Source organism: Panthera pardus, unplaced genomic scaffold (genome assembly GCF_024362965.1).
Source record: "Panthera pardus isolate Hobbes unplaced genomic scaffold, ASM2436296v1 HiC_scaffold_7, whole genome shotgun sequence".
NCBI classification, from domain to species: Eukaryota; Metazoa; Chordata; class Mammalia; order Carnivora; family Felidae; genus Panthera; species Panthera pardus.
The window spans coordinates 41,030,974-41,051,613 of record NW_026527002.1 but is presented as its reverse complement, the minus strand read 5'-3'; the positions used below and the strand labels follow the sequence as shown (position 1 = coordinate 41,051,613).

General features: G+C 37.2%; 1 protein-coding gene across 3 annotated transcripts in view; it reads right to left on the bottom strand.

The window, feature by feature from the left end:
- The window catches only part of INTS8 (integrator complex subunit 8), a 52,845-nt gene that overhangs the window by 13,844 nt on the left and 18,361 nt on the right, over positions 1-20,640 (bottom strand). For all 3 annotated transcript variants that reach the window (XM_019453499.2, XM_053896608.1, XM_053896609.1), the window contains 8 exons: positions 18,117-18,187; positions 17,589-17,764; positions 15,601-15,734; positions 14,264-14,374; positions 9,365-9,566; positions 5,548-5,669; positions 881-1,065; positions 439-472 (listed from right to left, as the gene is read on the bottom strand). In XM_019453499.2, coding sequence (XP_019309044.1) covers positions 439-472; positions 881-1,065; positions 5,548-5,669; positions 9,365-9,566; positions 14,264-14,374; positions 15,601-15,734; positions 17,589-17,764; positions 18,117-18,187 — 1,035 coding nt within the window. The remainder of the gene's footprint in view (positions 1-438; positions 473-880; positions 1,066-5,547; positions 5,670-9,364; positions 9,567-14,263; positions 14,375-15,600; positions 15,735-17,588; positions 17,765-18,116; positions 18,188-20,640) is intronic.

Here is a 20,640-nt window from a genome sequence, read left to right as displayed (position 1 = left end):
TATGAAAACTTCCTTAAAATTAAAAAAATACCTCCTTTGGGGCACCTGGGTGCCTCAGTCAAGCGTCTGACTCTTGGTTTCAGCTCAGGTCATGATCTCAGTGTTTCATGAGTTGGAGCCCCGTGTCAGGCTCTGCTCTCACAGTGCAGAGCATGCTTGGGATTCTGTCTCCCTCTCTCTCTGCCCCTCCCCCACTCGTGCAGTCTGTCTCTCTCAAAACAAACTTAAAAAAAAAAAACCCTAATTATTCACTAACACATGTTAAGATAAATGCAAAATAAACCTCTCCATTTAGACCATCCCATCTTCAGAAATGATCACTGAAGATAATGAGCACATCATACAGAGAGAGCACTTAAACAACCAGCATTTAAGCACTCAATATTTTCAGTCATATTTTACAAAAATGAGAATTAGATAACTTTTAATGAAACTTACCCGTAATTTTTTGATAAAAGAAAGCAGTTCACTCCTACAAAAAACAAATTTTGTACATATTTACTATCAGAAATTAAAAAGAAAGTAAATTATAGGTGAAGGTTTATACCTAACTCTCCAATTCTGCATGTATGAAAGAGTATAACATTCTATTGTCATAATAACCTAATACAATTTCTTCTGTCTTAATCACATATGACTTCTTCAGTACTATGCAATCATAGACATCAACGACTTTGAACTCCAGTAGATATTAAATGGTTAACAATCTCTTAAAATAACATATAAATAAGAGGTATTTCCAAAGGTGGCCATGTTAGTCCATCAGAGATCAGCACCGGAGAACTCTTACACTGTCAATCTTTAGGATATACAAGGATAATGGTAGATGTTCTTGAAACAGTACAAACTGAGTACAAAAAATAAACTGATAGAAACGTACCGATACATTATACCTAATGTAGATTCCCTCTGCTTTATTAAACTAACTCTGCCATCATTTCCTCGTTTGTGTTGACTGGATACACTACAGATCTGAACAACAACTTCCCAAAGGTCTTTAGCAGTCCGTCTACTTTCTTTAGGGCCTGGAAGTTCTTTGCATGTAGCTGCTAAAAGCTGTCCAAGCTGTAACACGAAAAACAGAAAATACACAAAAGATAATCTGTAATATACGTGTAAGTTCTATTTTAAGGTGCACTTGAAGAAAGGATAGTGGCCCAAACATACCAACACGTATGTTATGCTATACCTTCCATCCAACCATGGAGGAATTTAAAGTTCACTGTCTAACAGACTGGAATCTGACTGGGGAAGAGGATGCTCTGGTTCTGCCACATTATAAAGCTCACTGTTTCCTTCAATAAAAGTCTAATCAGGGCAAAAACAAGTATAGTCTAATAAGAACAAAACTGAGACAATGCAAAGAGGTATGTGATTTATTAAGAATGTGTGTGGGAGGGGCACCTAGCTAGTAAATAGCATGATCCCACTTAAGAAGGGGGCAGGGTATGTGGTGTATGTAATGGGAAGTATATATACACACACAATGTTAACTGTGGTAAAAGCCCAGAGGTGCAATTAAAATAGTGCTTTAACTTTACACACACTGTAATCATTTAAAAAAAAGTTGTGGTGGGGGAGGTGGTGCAGCTGGGTGGCTCAGTCAGTTAAGCATCTGACTTGGGCTCGGGTCATGATCTCACAGTTTGTGAGTTCAAGCCCCACGTCAGGCTCTGTGCTGACAGCTCAGAGTCTGGAGCCTACTTCTGATTCTGTGTCTTATTCTCTCTCTGCCCTTTTCCCACTTGTGCTCTCTCTCAAAAATAAATAAATGTAAAAAAAAATTTTTTTTAATAAAAATAAATTTAAAAAATTCTTTTTTAATGAAAAAATAAGGGGAGAAATCTGGAAACTGAAGTTGGCAGAATAAGGGAATAAGATGTGGAACCACCTTTCTCTAAGAAAAATGGGAGCAACTGGGGATGGAGTTACTGATGTGAGGAAGAAGGAAGGAAGGACAGCTTACTGAAAGTGAATGATCTGAATAAAGGCGACTTTAAAAGGACCAAAAATGCTGGAAGAACACACAAATAAAAGAGTGGAAGGGCTAAAAGCAAAAGGCAGAGAAAAGACAGGCCCAAAATGCAGAGGAAAAAAACAGGCTTATGTCAAATTCAGTGTTTCTCTCTGTAATTTCAAAACAAAAGAGGGCCCCTCTATCCTTTGTTCATATTAACTCTTATACATCATTGCTCTTCTCAACAGTGAAGCGGCAAAGATCATTTCAAGTCCATCAGGAAAGCTCAGATCCCTAACTGGACCTACAAAACATTCATAAGGAGGTCCCCATCACCTCAGGTAACTTCTTTAAGGAGGCAGCAGTATTATGACAAAGATGAAAACTGATACTTTTCCCTATTTTTTATAATAAAAAATTACAAACATGGAAAACTTGAAGAATTCAGTAATATCTGTATATTGGACTTACTGTGAATATTCTACTGTATTTACTTTATATACCTACATATGCTCTTTGTTAACTAATAAGCCGCAGACACCACACCTCATCCCTAAAGACTTTACTATGTATCTTCTAAGAGCTAGAAGATTCTCCTGCGTAACCATAACTCCATGATCACACCTAAGAAAATTTATAACACTCATGCTTCCTAAAGGTAGTAAAAACAATGTGAAAACCCTAGCTGTGCTATGTGAATGTGTTTTCTGTGCTGACAGCTCAGAGCTGCAGCCTGCTTCAGATTCTGTCTCCGGCTCTCTCTGCCCCTCCCCCATTGGTGCTCTCTCTGTCTCTAAAATAAATAAACATTAAAAAAAAAAAAAGAAAAGAAAATTAAAAAAAAAAAATTTCACCTTGCATGCCTACTGAATACAAGTCTGCTCCATCAACTAAGACCACCATATATGCAGCTATTTACTGTAGTGCAATACAGGGCTAGAGTAGCTCCTTGTCTCCATTCATTTTCTGTTGTTAAGAATCACATGCTTGGTTGAGGTCACTGCACTAATTTACTTAAAAGTAAGAATTTTCAGAAGTTTTAGGCCCCAGGGGCATCTGGCCAGCTCAGAAAAAAACCTATGACTTGATCTCAGGGTCCTTGAGTTTGAGCCCCACACCGGGTATAGAGATTACTTTAAAAAAAAGAAAAGAAAAGGAAAGAAAAAAGTTTTAGGCCCCTCGAAGTCAACTGAATTCCACAAACATTCTTAAGCATCTACTATGTGTGGACATCAAATAAAGCACTGAGAATATAAAAAGTAACTGTCCTCAAGAAGCTCACTGTTCTATAAGAAGACAAGTGAAAAATAACTTATTACATAGTGTAAGTGCAACAAAAATATATGCCTCCCCAAAAGTAGCAGGACTACTTAGTAGCACAGTTCAAAGGTAACAAAGGAGAAAGTGATTTACTCCTTTGCAGAGAAAGAAATAAGGCTAAGCTTCCAAGAAACCACACCAACAGGCAAAAGTGGGAAGGGCATCCCGGCTAAGTGATTCACAGCACATGCTCAAGTGCAGAAGCAGAGAAAGCATCCTGCATAGAGAGCTGTGAGTAATGTGGAACCACGAGCACAGAACAGCAGGACAAGGAGGAAGAGAGAGCAAACAGAGGAAGAAGCACCTGCACCTTAAAAGGCCTTGGAGGCTACATTACAAACTTTGGTCTTTATCTGATATTACTACTATTACCACCGAGCTCCGTAAATCCTGTGCTTTTTCCGATATGCTAGCTACACTGCCTCCTATCCTGATCCAAAGGGGAGACTATACAGTTCTGTGTTATTTCAAAAGGTCATATTTTAGCTACATGTTTAAGATTTTTCCCTTTCCTTTTGTGGTTACAGAATATTCAAATAAGTCAGAAAATAAAATGGAAAATAAACTGATTAAAACCACCTATTCCACTATCCAGAGATGGTAACTGTTAACATCCTTCTAAACTTTTCCCTATGCATATGTATATGCATTCCACGCCAAATTCCAAGTTTGGAAATTGCTCCAAATTATAGCATTTCCAAAACACGATCCCTTACTCTAGACCTCTTTCTCTGATTCCTTTTTCCCTGACATAAACAAGGGAGCACAGGGCCAAACTAGGAAAGGGGACACATAAACCCTAACCAGATAAGATGATGAAATACTTCAATGACTCTTCAGCAAGGTCACCACATATCCTTCCTCCTTTTGGGCGAGATCAGGGGGCTACAGGAAGCAGTGACATAACCCAGCCCAAGTTCAGGCAACTTCCAGCACAGTATCTCGTACCCTTCCACACTGCAGGCCCTGAAACACGCACGCAGCCCTGCTGGTGCACAGCTCCACAGAATTCATTGCTGAGAAAAGCAAAGAAAAGCTACTGTACGGTCCTAATGCTGAACAACAAGCTATGATCCTAAGTGGAAATTACTGTCTTGGAACGAAATGGTTCTTTCATCTGAGGGTTTAGCAAAGACCAAGACTACTGGGCATAATCAGACAAGTATCCCAGATAGGAGGAACTCACATTTCAGAAAATTCAGTGAAAAAACAGATCTAATCCAATGTCTAAAATTCCAAAGAGAAGGATGATTCAAGTTATGAGATAAATTTTGTGAACAATTATAGAGAAGACAAAAAGGAGTAAAAATACAAAAGAAATCAGCAAATCTTCAAAGGGCTGAAATGAAATGATCTCAGTTTTTTAAAGGACATATAGGAAATTAGGAGGAAAAAACAAATAACCAAAACAAATGTAAAACAGGGAGTCTTGCAAGAGTTCTCAGATAACCATTGACTGAAGAGACTATGTACTAAAGGTAAGAAGAGATAAACATAAAGCATACAAGCAATAAGGAAATCTGAAAAACCAAACGTACACACAAAGAAATGTTAAATCACTACATGGCTTTTTTTGTTTTTTGTTTGTTTTGTTTTGTTTTAACTGAAGACCAGAAAGGGAGAAAAGTCCACTGCTTGTTCAGGTACACATAATATTAACACATGACAAACATAGTCTTAGGGGAAAATTCAAGTTTCTGTTTTTATTTTCTCCATCCAGAAACATTTTCAGTTGCACAAGAGAGATATAATTAAGAAAGGTGAATAAACAACTCACCACCAATTCACTGAATGGATTCTTTCATTTGGGTGTAATTACTAACAAACATTTACATGACCAAGGACCACGCACAAATCGAGAGGAGGAAATAAGCTCTAAGGAAGGGTCAGGTGCTCAGATGGAAAAAAGCTGGAAGTGCACCCCTCACATGCAGGTACACCCATGTATTCCAGAGGTTAACACTAGAGTTTGATTATACTGATCAAAACAAGAAGAGAACTAACCTCTCACTAGCTTACGGTTATACCAAAATGTCCGTTAACTAATTTTTGTTTGCATTCTCATGAACTACTGGACGTTGAAAAAAATATCAGAGGGCAAACCCAAGCACCCAAATTATCTCAAACTATACTATTAACCACACACCAACAAACATTTGTCCCATCTTCCATTGTATCATAGAAATTGGACAAGTTGCCTTAGTATAGATCTAAAGAAACAGGTACAATGATCTCATCCTAATAATCCTTTTAGATTAAACACAAATTACCTTTACATATGGATTACTCTGAAGCAGAAATGCGGGAACTTGCAGTGTAAGGTATTCATTTTCCCTCCAGTTTAACATAAAAGCAACACATTCCTCAGCTATAACTTGACGAAGAGGAATATCTAAAAAGACAAAGAAAATAGTTGGAATTACCATCATAACATTAAAACAGAACAAAGCAAACATGTACTCAGATTTCAGTTGAACAAATTAAAAACAACAGTTACAGATGAAACAACAGAAAAATTCTAATGTTTTATACTTTTCTTTAGAAAGTTAAGGTTTCTCAGGGTGCCTGCGTGGTTCAGTCAGTTAAGCATCTGACTTTGCCTCAGGTCAGAGTTTGAGGCCCGTTTGGGATTCTGTGCTGACAGCTCAGAGCCTGGAGCCTGCTTCAGATTCTGTGTCTCCCCTCTCTGTGGCCCTCCCCCACTCTCTCTCTCTCTCTCAAAAATAAATAAAATGTTAAAAATTTTTTTTAAAAAGTTAAGTTTTCCCAACAACAGACTGAATGGTCCCTACTATTTACTAATTAACAAACTCACCTACTAAGAATACTTTACACTCTCTTGTGGAAGTCCGTGTTACCTGTCCTCTATAAAATTTGTAACCCAAATGAGCAGAGAATAAACACACAAAACAAGTATGATGGTACAGTATAAACTTTTAGCACATTTAGAGCACAGAAATAGCTATACCATATAATAAAACTAACAAATCTGAGTGAATGTATCATTTTAAATATTTCTTCTGATTAAAATGTAATAATAAGCATTCTATGAAATCATTTACTTTCAAAAAATATTTACTGTACCAAAAACATTTTTAGTTTTCAATTTTTTTAACATTTATTTTTGTGAAAGAAAGAGCGCACGCGTGCACGCATGGGGGAGTAGCAGAGAGAGGGAGACAGAGGAGCCGAAGCCGACCCAGCACTGTGAGCAAAGAGCCAGATGTGGGGCTTAAAGTCACGAACCTTGAGATCATGACCTAGGCCGAAATCAAGAATCAGCTGCTTAACCGACTAAGCCACCCAGGCACCCCAGAAACAATTTTAAGCAAAAGTAATGAGAAAAAAAAAAAAATCACTCAGAACTTTTGGACCAAAAAAAAAAAAAGTTTCGCACATCGTTTCCTTTGAAATAAATAAATATACCTTAGTATTAAATATGTTGCAAATTTTTGTAGCTCAAAGTATATAATATTCAGGTTTAAACATACTTCAGCAAAAAGAAAAATCCCAAAGAATGCTAAATAACAACGTTCACTTGAAATAGGGAGAGCTATTAAACTTCTTAGGTAAATATATTTTGTTTAGTCTTTCTAAAAAAGAAAAAAAAAACTGCCTATGGCTATTTGTTTACATCTCACCTTACCCAAAAGAGGATTTGCAACGACAAAGACAGGCATAGGAACACAGCAAAACAAAATATACTATTTGCATCACCTTCAAGAACAAAGACAGAAGTGAAACTGGTATCTCTAACACATGCAGGTCATTGAGTTCTTTACATTTTGCCAAAGGTAGACCACACAGCATTTGACTCCAAGGCTTCATTTATTCACCCACATTCCCCATTAATAATACACCAATGGTTTGGATTTTTTGTTAATTTTAATTTTTTTCAATCTTTTTTTTTTTTTTTTTCCCATAAAGTGTATTTTGAGAGAGAGAGCATCAGCAGGGGAGGGGCAGAGAGGGGGGACAGAGTCCCAAGTAGGTTCCATGCTACCAGCGCAGAGTCCCATGCAGGGCTTGATCTCAATGACCGTGAGATCAGACTTGACCCGAAACCAAGTGTTGGAAGCTTAACCAACTGAGTCACCTAGATGCCCTTAATTTTTTTTTTTTTTTTTTTAAGAGAGAGAGAGAACAACTGCACCCGTGTGCAGGGGAAGGGCAGAAGGAGAGAGAGAATGTTAGCAGGCTCCACACCCAGCATGGAGCCTGATAGGGGGTTCAATCCCATGAACCATGAGATCATGACTTGAGCTGAAATCAGACACTTAACGAACTGAGCCCCCAGGTGCCCTTTTTTATTTTTTGAGGGAGCATGAGTGGGGAAGGGTACAGCAACAATTCTTAAAGATAAATCAGAATCTAGGGAGAATTCTGATACAGCCTGAGAAGCAATGATTTGGAGATTAAACTTCCCTTTAAGCATCTGCAATATACAATTCATCATCTCTACCAGGCCTAGAATTCAAATTTGCTGAAATCCAAGGAACATAACTAAGACACGTGTCTCAACACAAAGTTACCTTTTAGTACAAAGTATTAAAAGTTAGGGAATTTCTCCCAAAAGACATCAGTGGTTTTAGAATAATTAATCTAAATAATTAATTTAGAAGAAGTAGCCCTTATTTATAAATGAAGGTTGGATTTGTTGTCAATGAAGACCACTTCCTCTTCCTTTGGATGCCTGGGTGGCTCAGTGTTAAGTGTCCAACTTCAGCTCAGGTCATGATCTCATTGTTCATGAGTTCGAGCCCCACATAAAGGACTGCTTGTCGCTGTAAACATGGAGCCTGCTTTGGATCCTCTGTCCCCCTCTCTCTCTGTGCCCACCCCCTCCCTCATGCTCTCTCAAAAATAAACACACACACACAAAAAGATCACTTCCTGTTCCTGATAGTAGAGCCAGACCAAGCCACGTTAACACCCTCTGTCTTTTACAGAGCGTATGCATTTAATTTGATCAAAATCAGCCCAGTATCACCAGGGAACAATTTTTTTCCCTAAAAAGAGAGGGAGGAGGTGATGGCAGATAACACCTTTTTGCACCCCTCCCTTATCCTGACCCATGGTTGTAATTTCTGCTAGAAATCAGAATGTATTAACAATTAACTTACTCCAAAAGACCCAAGAGGGCCAGTGGCCATTTCTGCTTTGACACATTACTAGCACCTTCCGTTACACTTCAATTTTACTGCTTACAGCTTTAAATGTGTATAGTATGATTTAATTACTCTAAAACATGTAAAATTAAGAAACTACTTTAAGTAAGATTTACATACAACAGAGATAATTTTTATAAGCCCTTTTCATAATGGCATATTTATACTTAGAGCTGGACACACAAGGTTTGTTCCTGAAGTGACAATTGAGTTCCTGACCCAGTGGCAACCATTCTGATTATTTCTATGATAGTAATGAGGAATTAAACTTTCAATCTGTACTTTCAATGACATTTTGATTCTTTAACAAAGTATCTTAAAACTGCAATATAATTTTGTAATGTGTTGAACAGTGTCCCCTCAAAATTCATTTCCACCTAAGACCTCAGAGTTTCCTCACTTGACAACAGGACCTTCACATATCTACTTAGTTAAGATGAAATCATACTGAATTAGCACACACCCTAAATCCAATAACTGGTGCCTTTGTAAGACACACACACACTCACACTCTCACTCCCTGAGAAGGCCACGTAACAAAGGAGGCAGAGATGGGAGTGAATAAAAGATTGCTGGGAGCCACCTGAAGCTAGAAGGCTTCTTCCCCAGAGCCTTCAGAGGGAGCATGGCCATGCTGACACCTTGATTTCAGATCTCTGGCCTTCAAAAGTATAAGAGAATAAATTTCTGCTGTTTTCATCATCTAGCTTGTGGTACTTTGTTATGGAAATTCTTGGAAATGAATAGTTTCCTACATTATCCTCAATGTTCTCAAGTGAACTCCACGACAGATTTCTGTTTTAGGAGAGAGGTAACTTTTTTATAGATGGCAAAAAGTCAAGCAAATGTTTTTTTTAGATTCTTCCCCACAATTACCTGAGTACTGTATTTCTGAACTTTGGCTTTGTGAAAGTCTTACCAGGAAGCCTCATTTCCAGATATCCTCGCACCCTACTAATAAGATCAGAAGGAGGTCTCTCTCCTGACTGCCCTGTTCCAGCTTCATGCGTATGAATATCCAAAAGCAGCATCTCATTCAGCATGACCTGACGGAGTTTTGGCGAGAACTCTGTTACCAACTCCAAACAAGCAGCAAACAACTGTTTGGCGTGGGAAAAGTCCTAGAGAAAGAAAGAAATCACTGGATTGCTTTTTCTCTGGAATCGAAAAATGTGCATCTTTGTGAGAACGGAGCAAAGAGAAGGAGGATTAATTTAAATGGTTAACACCGGATCTTGGAAAGAGGCCAGATTATCTTTATCATCTGTGTCACTGATTTATTCCAATACTTAATTCTTTTGTAGTCTAAAAAAAAATCCGTGGAATTTAAGAAACAAAAGAGATGAACACAGGGGAAGCGAAGGAAAAATAAGATAAAAACAGAGAGGGAGGCAAACCACATGAGACTCTTAAATACAGAGAACAAACTGAAGGTTGCTGGAAGGGAGGTAGGCAGGGGATGGGTTAAATGGGTGATGGGGATTAAGGAAGGCACTTGCTGGGATGAACATCTGGGGTTATATGGAAGTGATGAATCACTGGGTTCTACTCCTGAAACCAATACTATACGTGAGCCTAGGGGATACGACATTGCTCAATGCCCTCTTAAAAAGTTTTATATAATATTCACTTCCTGATATAAGTGGTATGTTAACTAATTTGAATTTAAATAATTTTTTAAAAATATCCAATAAACAGCATAAAAATATGCTGTATTATCAAACTAGTTTTATATAAATGGTAAAACCAAAAAAACTTTCACATAATTATATACACATCACATACATACATTTTATATAAGCTACACATATTACATATACATAATGTATATTATATACCTATATGCCTATCTTATACATACGAGCCATACATGTTATATACATATATAGAATACACATAAATTATACATCTTCTATACATACGTATACACAAAATCCATATAGATTCCATGACAAGTACCCTTCTATACCTAACCTATCAAGAATTGGATCTTATACTCTTCAACAAGGTTTTACATTCTAGAAAAATTTTTTAATGTTTATTTTTGAAAGAGAGAGCATGAATGGGGAAGGGCAGAGACAGAGGGAGACACAGAATCTAAAGTAGGCTTCAGGCTCTGAGCTGTCAGCACAGAGCCCAATGCTCGAACCCACAAACCGGGAGATGATGACCTGAGCCAAAGTCAGACGTTTCGCTGACTGAGCCACCCGGGCACCCCAACAAGGTTTTACATTCTAAAATCTCTGTACACGACCTTAGTCCACATAATTGACTAAAAAATCAAACTCACTACAATCCAATCCCTTTCTTACACGTCCGCTTCTAATTTTTCCGAAGAGCAGTCTTTGTTCGTTCTCTCTCCCTCCCCACAGTTTTCTCCTTTACTCCTACCCCCATCACGATGAAGAAATAGCTCCCACTAAACAAAGACCTTCTAACTGTTCAACTGACTAAACACTCTTTAGTTATCTTACAGAACCCAGGGGCTGCATCCCCGTGCTGCCCACTCCCTTGTGCCTGACATTCTCTCTATTCCCCTGGCTATCACGACTCCACCTGTGTCTGGTCCTCATACCCATCCTGCCACTGTTTCTGGGACACAATGTCGTATCCCCTAGGCTCTGTATATTCTCCCTGGGTGATCTCTGATGTCTCCCAAATCTCTATATCTAGCCCAGACCATTTCCCAAGCTTCAGGCTGTTTCCAACTGCAGGCCCAAACTAAACATTTTAAAATGGATAATCAGTCCTTCAAAAATGTTTTTCTACATATTCACAAGCTGGCAGAAACCTAAGCAGAAATCTGAACATCTCTCTCCATTCTTTTCTCCCTCTTGCCTTCCACAGCACATGAGGAAACAATCAATTCTAGATTTTACCTTCTTAACATCTGTCTGTTCGCTTCTACCCTAACACTTGTGCCACTTACTAGCTGTGTGACCTCAATTTATTACCTTTGAGTCTCTGATTTTTCACCTATAAAACTGAGCTAACACCTTCTACACAGTTGTGTGTGTGACCAATATGTCAAAGAATAAATATATAAGAAAACTGCAGAACAGTCTCCATGCTCAATAAATGTTAGTTATTTTAGGGGTGGAAGGAGAAAAGGGGCTAATGGCATGCCCCATTATAAACTTTTCAACAGCTCACTACTGTCTAGAGCTGTACGTTCCAATATGGTAGCCATGAGCTACATGTGCCTACTGAGCATGTGAATTGTGACCAGTCCAAACTGGGAGGTGCTCTGAGCACAAAACACTGGATTTTGAGTGAAAACCTAGCACACCCATTTAAAAAAAAAAAACAAAACTCAATAATTTTTATATTGCTTATTTGTTGAAACAATAGTTTAGATATAGTGAGTTCAAATGTATTAAAATCACTTTTGTACTTCTAAAAATGTGGCTACAAGAAAATCATAAATTACATATGTGGCTTGCATGGCACTTCCACTGGACAGTACTGGTCTAGAAATAGTGCTCAAACTTTAGCATGCATCAGAAATTACCTGGAGGGCTTATTAAAACAAACTGCTGTGCCCCATCTGCAGTTTCTGATTCAGTAGGTCTAAGTGGGGTCCAACATTTTGCGTTTCTAACAAGTTCCCAAATATAGCCAATGCTGCTAGTGTGGGGGTCAGACTTTGAGAACCTCTGGTTTACAGCACTATCTACAAAAGGTTCTTTGTTCAACGCCCTCTCAAAAAGTTTTATATAATATTCACTTCCTGATATAAATTTTTAAGCTTAGAAGTAATTTTGGAGGGATGCCTGGGTGGTTCAGTCATTTAAGCATCCATCTCTTGATTTTGGTTCATGATCTCACGGTTCATGGGATCAAGCCCCATATCGGGCTCCTCGCCAGCAGCTCAGAACTTGCTTGGAATTCTCTCTCTCTGCCCCAACCCCGTACACATGCACTCTCCTGCTGTCTCACAAAATAAACTGTAGAAAATAATAACAATAAATAAAAAGCATTGTTTTAGGAAGAGTTTAAGGAGGTGCTAAAGTGTAGTGCAAATACTTTTTGAATAATGAACTACATTATTTTTATTTTAAAATATACATGCCTTTAGGGATAGATCTAACAAAATACATGCAAGATTTGTATGCTGAAAATTACCGAACTTAACAAGATAAGGACATAAATAAATAGAGGCCTAAATAAATGAAGACCTATACCAAGTTCATGGACTGAAAGACATAATATTGTTATCAATTGTCTCCAAATTGATTTATAGATTCATTGCGATCTGAATCAAAATCCCAGCAGGCTTTTTTTTTTTTTTTTCCAGTAAATACCGAAAAGCTGATTCTAAAATTTATATTAAAAAAGCCAAGGGGAGGGGCACTTGGCTGGCTCAGTTGGTAGAACATGCCAATCTTCATCTCAAGGTTATAAATTTGTATAAACTCTACACATTTGGTGTAGAGTTTACTTAAATAAAATCTTAAAAATAAATGAGAAAGCAAAAGACCTAGACTAGCCAAAATCATTTGCAAAGGAAGCCTTGACAGCACTTGGTTTCAAAACTTACTATAAAGCTAAAATATGGCCCCCTCTTTTTTTTTTTAAATATTTAGAGAGAGAGAGAGAATGAAAAAGAGAATGAGAGAGAATGAGAAAGAGAGAGAATGTGAGAGAGAGCAAGAGCGAGCAGGGAGGGGCAGAGAGATAGAATCCCAAGCAGGCTCCCCACTCCATTCGGGGCCAACATAGGGCTCCATCTCAGGACAAGGTCATGACCTGAGCTGAAATCAAGAGTTAGACGCTTAACCGACTGAGACACCCAAGCACCCCTCCCTCCACCTTTTTAAAGTAAGCTAGAAAAGGGCAATTGTGAAAAAAGAACGGAATGTGAAAAGGAAAAACAACAGGACACATGAACCATAAAGAGTTTTTCAGGCAGATCAATTTTAGGAAAGACAAGAAAAAAGGCTGGATACCACTTCCCTTAAAACTGTAATGTCTAATGGGCACTGAGGAGAGCACTTGTTGGGATGAGCACTTTGTGTTGTATGTATCCCAATTTGACAATAAATTATATCTAACAAAACCAAACAAACTGTGATGTCTACACACTTGACTTCTAGCTAGAAGAGTGCTCATCTAGAAAAACCAACCACCTTAGCAATGCTCACGGGGTCTGTACAGGCTACATCTTATTTCCCCTTCTAGCCTCACTTACCAAATGATACTCTTAACATCAGCTTACTGCTTCCGGTCCCCTTGTATACCATCCTATTTCTTATCTTTGAGCTTTTCCACATGGTGCCATTCCCCCCTTTACCTCGCTAACTTATTCATGCTTCGGGCTTTAGTGCAGGATTTCTGCTGGAACTAAATTTGGAAATGCTATTAACCTGCCTATAGAATTTACTATACTATTACTCGTGCAATTTTACCATCTTGTATCATTTAACATTTCACTTAGGTCTCAACTTCCCAAACAGTTACAAACTCCTTGTGTAAAATAAACTACAAAAGTAATCTTAAGGGATTTTGTTTTGTTCTTACAGCCTGGAACACAATTTTACTAAGTTAATCCTAAAAGATACACTAAATAATTTTCATGGTCTCAAGGAATGGAGCAGTATCTGTATATCCAAGACCACTTTGGTACAGTTGTGAGGGTAGAGGAAAAAGAACCAAAACACCTTTTAAAATATCCTTTAAGAGCGGGGAGAAAAGACCCTTTAGGCCTAGGGCTGTATTTTTAAGATCAAGGAAAATATAGGAGATTCTGATTCCTGGGTTTCACGATAAAATTGATAAAGCATATTTTAACCAGTAATTGACATATGCTTTTACTCACCTTAACAGTACTGCAGTGTAAACCTTTGGCCAACAGAATGTAAACCAAATCTCTTGTTAAATTGTCTTTAATTCCCAGGATGACCCCACTATAAACAGAAGGTACTTCCCACTAGAAGAAATAAAAATACATAAATACACATGCACACAATACACACACAGAAAGCCAAATCTAGAGAAGAATCTTTCAATCATCTTCAATCACATTTAAAATAATCATGCAAAGATCACTTTCATAGAAAAAGGAAAATGACAGCTCTAATGAAATGTTAATCAAAACAGACATATTCACTATAAGCCAGTAATAAATTAAATGGGTTGGAACTTTCTAAAGGATAGTCCACAGGAAAAAATAAGGAAAAAAAGCACGAGGACTATATATTAACTTATGTGATCCTCACCACAACACTATGAAGTAGGTACTATTAACCTCATTTTACAGATAAGAAAAGTGAAGCACACAGATGTCAAATTAACCTGCGCAAGATTGATTATACAGCTAATAAGTATAGAGGCTGGGATTCAAACTCAGGCATTCAGATCAGAACTCCCTCTATGCTATTCTACTTCATCTATAAAATGAGCACTAACAATGTCAACACTAATGATGCCCAACACTAATGTTCAGAGAAATTTTTCATTTCACTGCACTTTTGTGTTCAAATCCCATAAAATATACATGAATGCCCGGCTGCTTTTCTCCTACATTTTCAGCAGAGCGGTACGCAGTGAGTTAGAAGTACCGCCATACTTCTCTCCTGCATACACGGACTCTTTCCCTGTAGCTTTAGCTCCGTTCCACTGAAATGGTGTTCGAAAAGCTATCTTCATCCACACTTTGCATGCAGGAAAGGTTTTAAACACATAACTTCAGAATCAGGTAAATACATTAGCTGGGAATTTTTAAATGAACAGGTAAAGCCAGAAATGCCCTATAAAAAAGTTTTAATGAATCGGTTCCAACCTTTAGGTTTTAGACTTCAAGAGGGCATTAATAAAAACAAAAATACTCTATAAACACATAGGAAGTAGCAGCTACAGACTGCGTAAATATACCTTATACATACACTTACAGCTGTATTTAAAATATATGGAGATGCCACGACAATATAACAAACTTATTTTTAGAGGTTACGGATTTAAAAGTATCCTTTTTGACATTTTGTATTTTCTCCAACAATGGATGTTCAAAGTGTAATTATTGTCATGTAAAGGTCCTAATATTGTTGACAAATAGGGGTCTTTATTCTTAAGAAGTTCAGGGAATAACTCTTCTATTAAATTACATCAGAAAAAAAGAGTAACTTTCTTATCTGCTGTTGACAAAGCGTTTCTAACCTTGTTAGACACTGTCCAGAACTGGCGCTCTGAAGTCATACCATGTAATTCAATTAAAATCTGTCGAATCCTCCAGGGATCCACTGACAATATCAGCTGATGCTCCAACTGACCAATGTTGACACTTGCTGAGGCTAAGAAAGAAAGATTTGTTTCAATATGACAATTCAAAGGAATCCTACAAATATAAGAATAATTTGTTGAAATTGTGTTTAAGTATTTTATCTATAAGTGAAATACCACTCTCATCTTGAGAACTCAATATAGAGAATTTAATATAGTATAAATTATATATTAATTTTATCCTCACATAGAAAAATGTAACAATATGTATTAGGTCTGCATTTAATAAAGATGACACTATAAACGAAGATAAAAATTAGTAGTAACTGGGGGGCGCCTAGGTGGCTCAGCTGGTTACGGGTCTGATTCTTGCTCAGACCATGATCCCAGGGTTGTGGAATCAAGCCTTGCATCGGGCTGTAGGCTGACAGTGCGGGCCTGCTTGGGATTCCCTCTCTCCCTCCCTCTGCCCCTCCCCTGCTCACTCAAAATAAATAAATAAACTTAAAAAAATAAAATCAGTAACTGGCTATAGAAAGAACTAGGTGGGCTACATGGAAAAATTCACTTATGTAGATAGTCTCCTACTTTCAAACATAATGTGTTAACAAAAGCATGTATAAATATATTTTCATTTTAATAAATATTCTCTCAGTCACCGCCCCCCCGACTCATGCTCGCTCTCAAAAATAACCAAACGTTAAAAAAAAAAAAAAAAAAAATTTTTAAAGGGTAGGGAGGGAACCTCGCGGGCTCAGTCAGTTAAGCGCCTGATTTCGGCTCAGGTCATAATCTCATTGTTTGTGGGTTCGAGCCCCACATTGGTGCTGAAAACTCGGAGCCTAGAGCCTGCTTTGGATTCTGTACCTCCCTCTCTCTGGCTCTCCCCCACTTGCGCTCTGTCTCCCTTCCCCTCCTCAAAAATAAACATTAAAAAAAAATTTTAAACAAACCCTAAAAATGTTTTTTAAAGGGAGAGGAAGAGAAGGAGGGACTGCCTTCCCAGAGAAACCAAAAAGATCATTAAAATCCCTAATTACAACTCAACTTTCAGATAGTCTTCATTAATCCATCCCCAGCATTTTAGGTCTAATGTCATTTTCCTTTACAACTGGTCAACCAGTTTAAATGTAGCGAGGTTCACAGCAGCTACAACTCTGTTTTGTTAAACTGACTGAATTCGGTCTCATTTATATTAAGCTCTAAAGCTTGTGTTTCTTATTAACAAATAGCACTACGTTTTCTACTTGTATTTGTAAAATAAAAGCAAAAAGGAAAAAAAAAATCATCAAAAAAACAAGGTAACAAATGGCAATGTTGCCCAAGTGGAAGCTTAGCCAGCAGATCACAGTGATGCAGGCTCAAATCCATGAAAGCCTGTACTTTCCCTGAGTCTCAGGACTCCCCTCCCAGCTCTTAATTGTTTTTAATTTTGAAAAAAATTTAATGTTTATTTATTTTTGAGAAGGTGGGGGAGGGCAGAGAGAGAGGGAGACACAGAATCCGAAGCAGGCTCCAGGCTGAGCTGTCAGCACAGAGCCCGACAAGGGTCTCAAACTCATAAACCACGAGATCAAGACCTGAGCTGAAATCAGATGTTTAACCAACTGAGCCACCCAGGCACCCCTCCCAGCTCTCATTTTACCTCCAAGAATGTATCAGCAATAGAACCTTGGTCTATTTTCACCAACTAAAACTTTTGTATATCTAGGCCTCAATCTCCATTAAACACAGACTGAGCAGCATCCCAGCACTTCACTGCTTAGACAGAAATAGGACTACAGAAGACTGGTAAATTTCAAATTAATTATGGACATAAACATAAACTAAAACACATGAGAGGGCATCCTCAAATACACTGAGGGGCGAATATAACAGAAGTGCAAAATGTGCCAACATTTTTGCTAGCAGACTAGAGAGCTAACCTGGGATATCATAAAATGAAGTTACAGGTTTAATGCACAGATTTACTCTAGGGGATCTCTTCCTCATCTGATCAACAAGTAGCTTTCGTTCTTCATCTTTCAACAATGTAATGAAAAGCTCATGTGAAGAAATCATGAAAACATACTGCAGATCTTCCAACCCCAGACACACATTCCTAGATCAGTAAAAATAGTGTAAAACAAAAAAAGTTTATAATTTAGTTTGGGAAAAACAATCATATTAACGAATCTTTATTAATAAGCCATTTAACAAGCTACCATTTCATAAACTATGTAACAAAATTTGAAACAGATTTAAAAATTTTTTGGTCCTAAAATTGTGATGTCCATGTCACGATACACAAAAAGAGTAACAGAATTCTAAATTTTGTGTCACTATACAAATCTGAACTTAACTGGCTCTCAAATGACTGCCTATTTATAAGACATGCAGGACAAACACAAAAAGTAACAAAAGTTATTTTTCTCAGAGGACTAAATTCAAATTAAGGAGAAAAGGGCACTTACTTTAGAAAAGCAGCCATGTTTCCTTTCAAAGAATCTGAAGCTTTTTCTAAATTTATTGATCTTGAACACACCTAGGAATTTGAGTAATTTTTATTTGAATACTGGCACTTTTAAAAATGCACGCTACAGTCAGAAAAGCTTCGATTTAAAAACAACCAAATATTCCTTCTTCAGCCACCTATCAATCACAGATTTAGTTCAGTAATTTAAAAGATGAGACTGTGAATTAAGAATCATCATGGGGAAAGGGAGTGGAATGTGATCATTTCAACAACTGCTGTCATTTCTATGAAATAAAGAAGCAGCTATCTAGAATGGTATAGAGTTCTCCCAGAATGTATAAAGTACACTAACCAATTATATGAGGTGATGAACTCTGCAGCAGCTCCAGTCAGAAAAGTGAGAGAAGATTCATCTTAGAGAACTGAAGGATACGTAATGGCTAATGTACTTAGACCCAACAATTAAGAGTAACCAAGGTTTTAAAATAACCAGTGAAATGAAAAGAATAACAGAAACTAGTCATGGAAATATTAGTTATTTACAAATAACAGTCTCGTAATATTCTGAGTTTATTCATCAGATTAGGATTTCTCCCATAGATTACTTACAAGAAGCCAAAATAAAGCAATAAGTATCAAAGTCCCTAACCTAAGGAAACTGTCAAATATTCTCTAACATGTTAACATAAAAAAATAAATCCTAGAATGTTCACAGCCGCATTATTCGTAATAGTCAAGAAGTGGAAATAACCCTAAAGCCCATCAACTGATGGATACACAAAATGAACAATGAATAGTATATCCACTTAATGGAGTATTATTCAGTCATAAAAAATGAAGCACTAATACATGCTATAACATGGATGAACCTTGAAAACATTTAGTAAAGAGCCAGCAAAAACAAAAACAAAAACAAAACACCACCTATATTTTTGTTTATATGAAATGCCCAGCATAGGCAACAGGCAAATCTAGAGACACAAAAGTGGATCCGTAGATGCCTGAGGTTAAGGGACTAGGAGAAAATGAGGGACGACTGCTAACAGGTAAGAGATTTTGTTGTGGGGTAGAAGAGGGAGGATGAAAATGTTCTAAAACTGAGGTGGTGGCTGTACAAATCAAGGCACACACTAAAACATCACTGGATTGTACACTATTTTTTTTAATTAAAAACAATTTTTTTAATGTTTATTTGTGAGAGAGAAAGAGAGAGACAACAAACGAACACGGGGGAAAGGCAGAGACCAAGGGAGACACAGAATCTGAAGCAGGCTCCAGGTTCTGAGCCATCAGCACAGAGCCCAATGCAAGGCTCAAACTCACGAACCACGAGATTATGAGCTGAGACAAAATTGGAAATTCAACTGACTGAACCACCTAGGCACCCTGGGTTGTACACTTTAAATGGGTAAACAGTATGATATGTGAACTATACCTCAATGAAACTGTTACTAAAAGGAAAAAAAAATTGTAATTTTTAAATAAAGTACCATACTCAGAAAGAGTATTGTAAAAGTACTATGTTCAAATGAACAGGTTACCCTAATAGCATATATCACATCTGAGCATCTTGATGTATAAAATATTTACACTGTAATAATTGTGCTCCACACTATAAATTAATATTAATGATCTTAATATTAATAAGTAATAATATTAATAATACCCAAATATGCTTTTGTAACAACTTATTCATACATAGTGATGCACTGTAAACATGTCATGAAACAAAGGGAATAGGTGTTACTTTTAATAAGCGATAGAACAAATGTTAATTAAGCTCAATTCTTTACTTAGAACATGAAATAGGGGACATCTTTATGAATGCTGTAAACATTAAAAAAAACTTAATAAATATTTAAAGTGTGCAAATTCTTTTTTTTGATCAGTTATTGTTTTCATTTCTTATGATTTTATTACTTTTCAATTTAATTTATTGTCAAACGGCTAACATACAGTGTGTAACATGTGCTCTTGGTTTTTGGGGTAGATTCCTGTAGTTCATCACTTACAACACCCACTGGCACTTGCTCATCCCAACAAGGGTTCTCCTCACTGCCCAGCACCCATTTTCCTCTCTCTCCTATCCCCCGCATCAACCCTCAGTTTGTTCTCTGTATTTAAGAGTCTCTTATAGTTTGCCTTAAGTGGACAAATTCTTATAAAACCTCTTAAAACTAATCAAGAAAAATATACTACCTCTCTGCCCCTCCCCTGCTTGTGCTCTCTCTCACTCGCTCTCTCAAAAATAAACTTAAAAAAGAAAAAAAAGCTTAGCACAGTAGTTGGAAACAAAATCATTACACAAAGTTCAATTCTACCTCTATGCCAATGCATAAATTACTTTCATTTTCAAGTTCATAAACCAAAAAAGACTTCTATGGAAAAAATTCTAAAGCTCTGAAGGACATCAAACAATGTCTAAATAAATGAAGAACTGTACCAGTTCACAAAATTCTCAATACTATGAAGATATTAACTTTTCTCAAACTGGTTTTTAAACATTACATAGCTTCAAACAA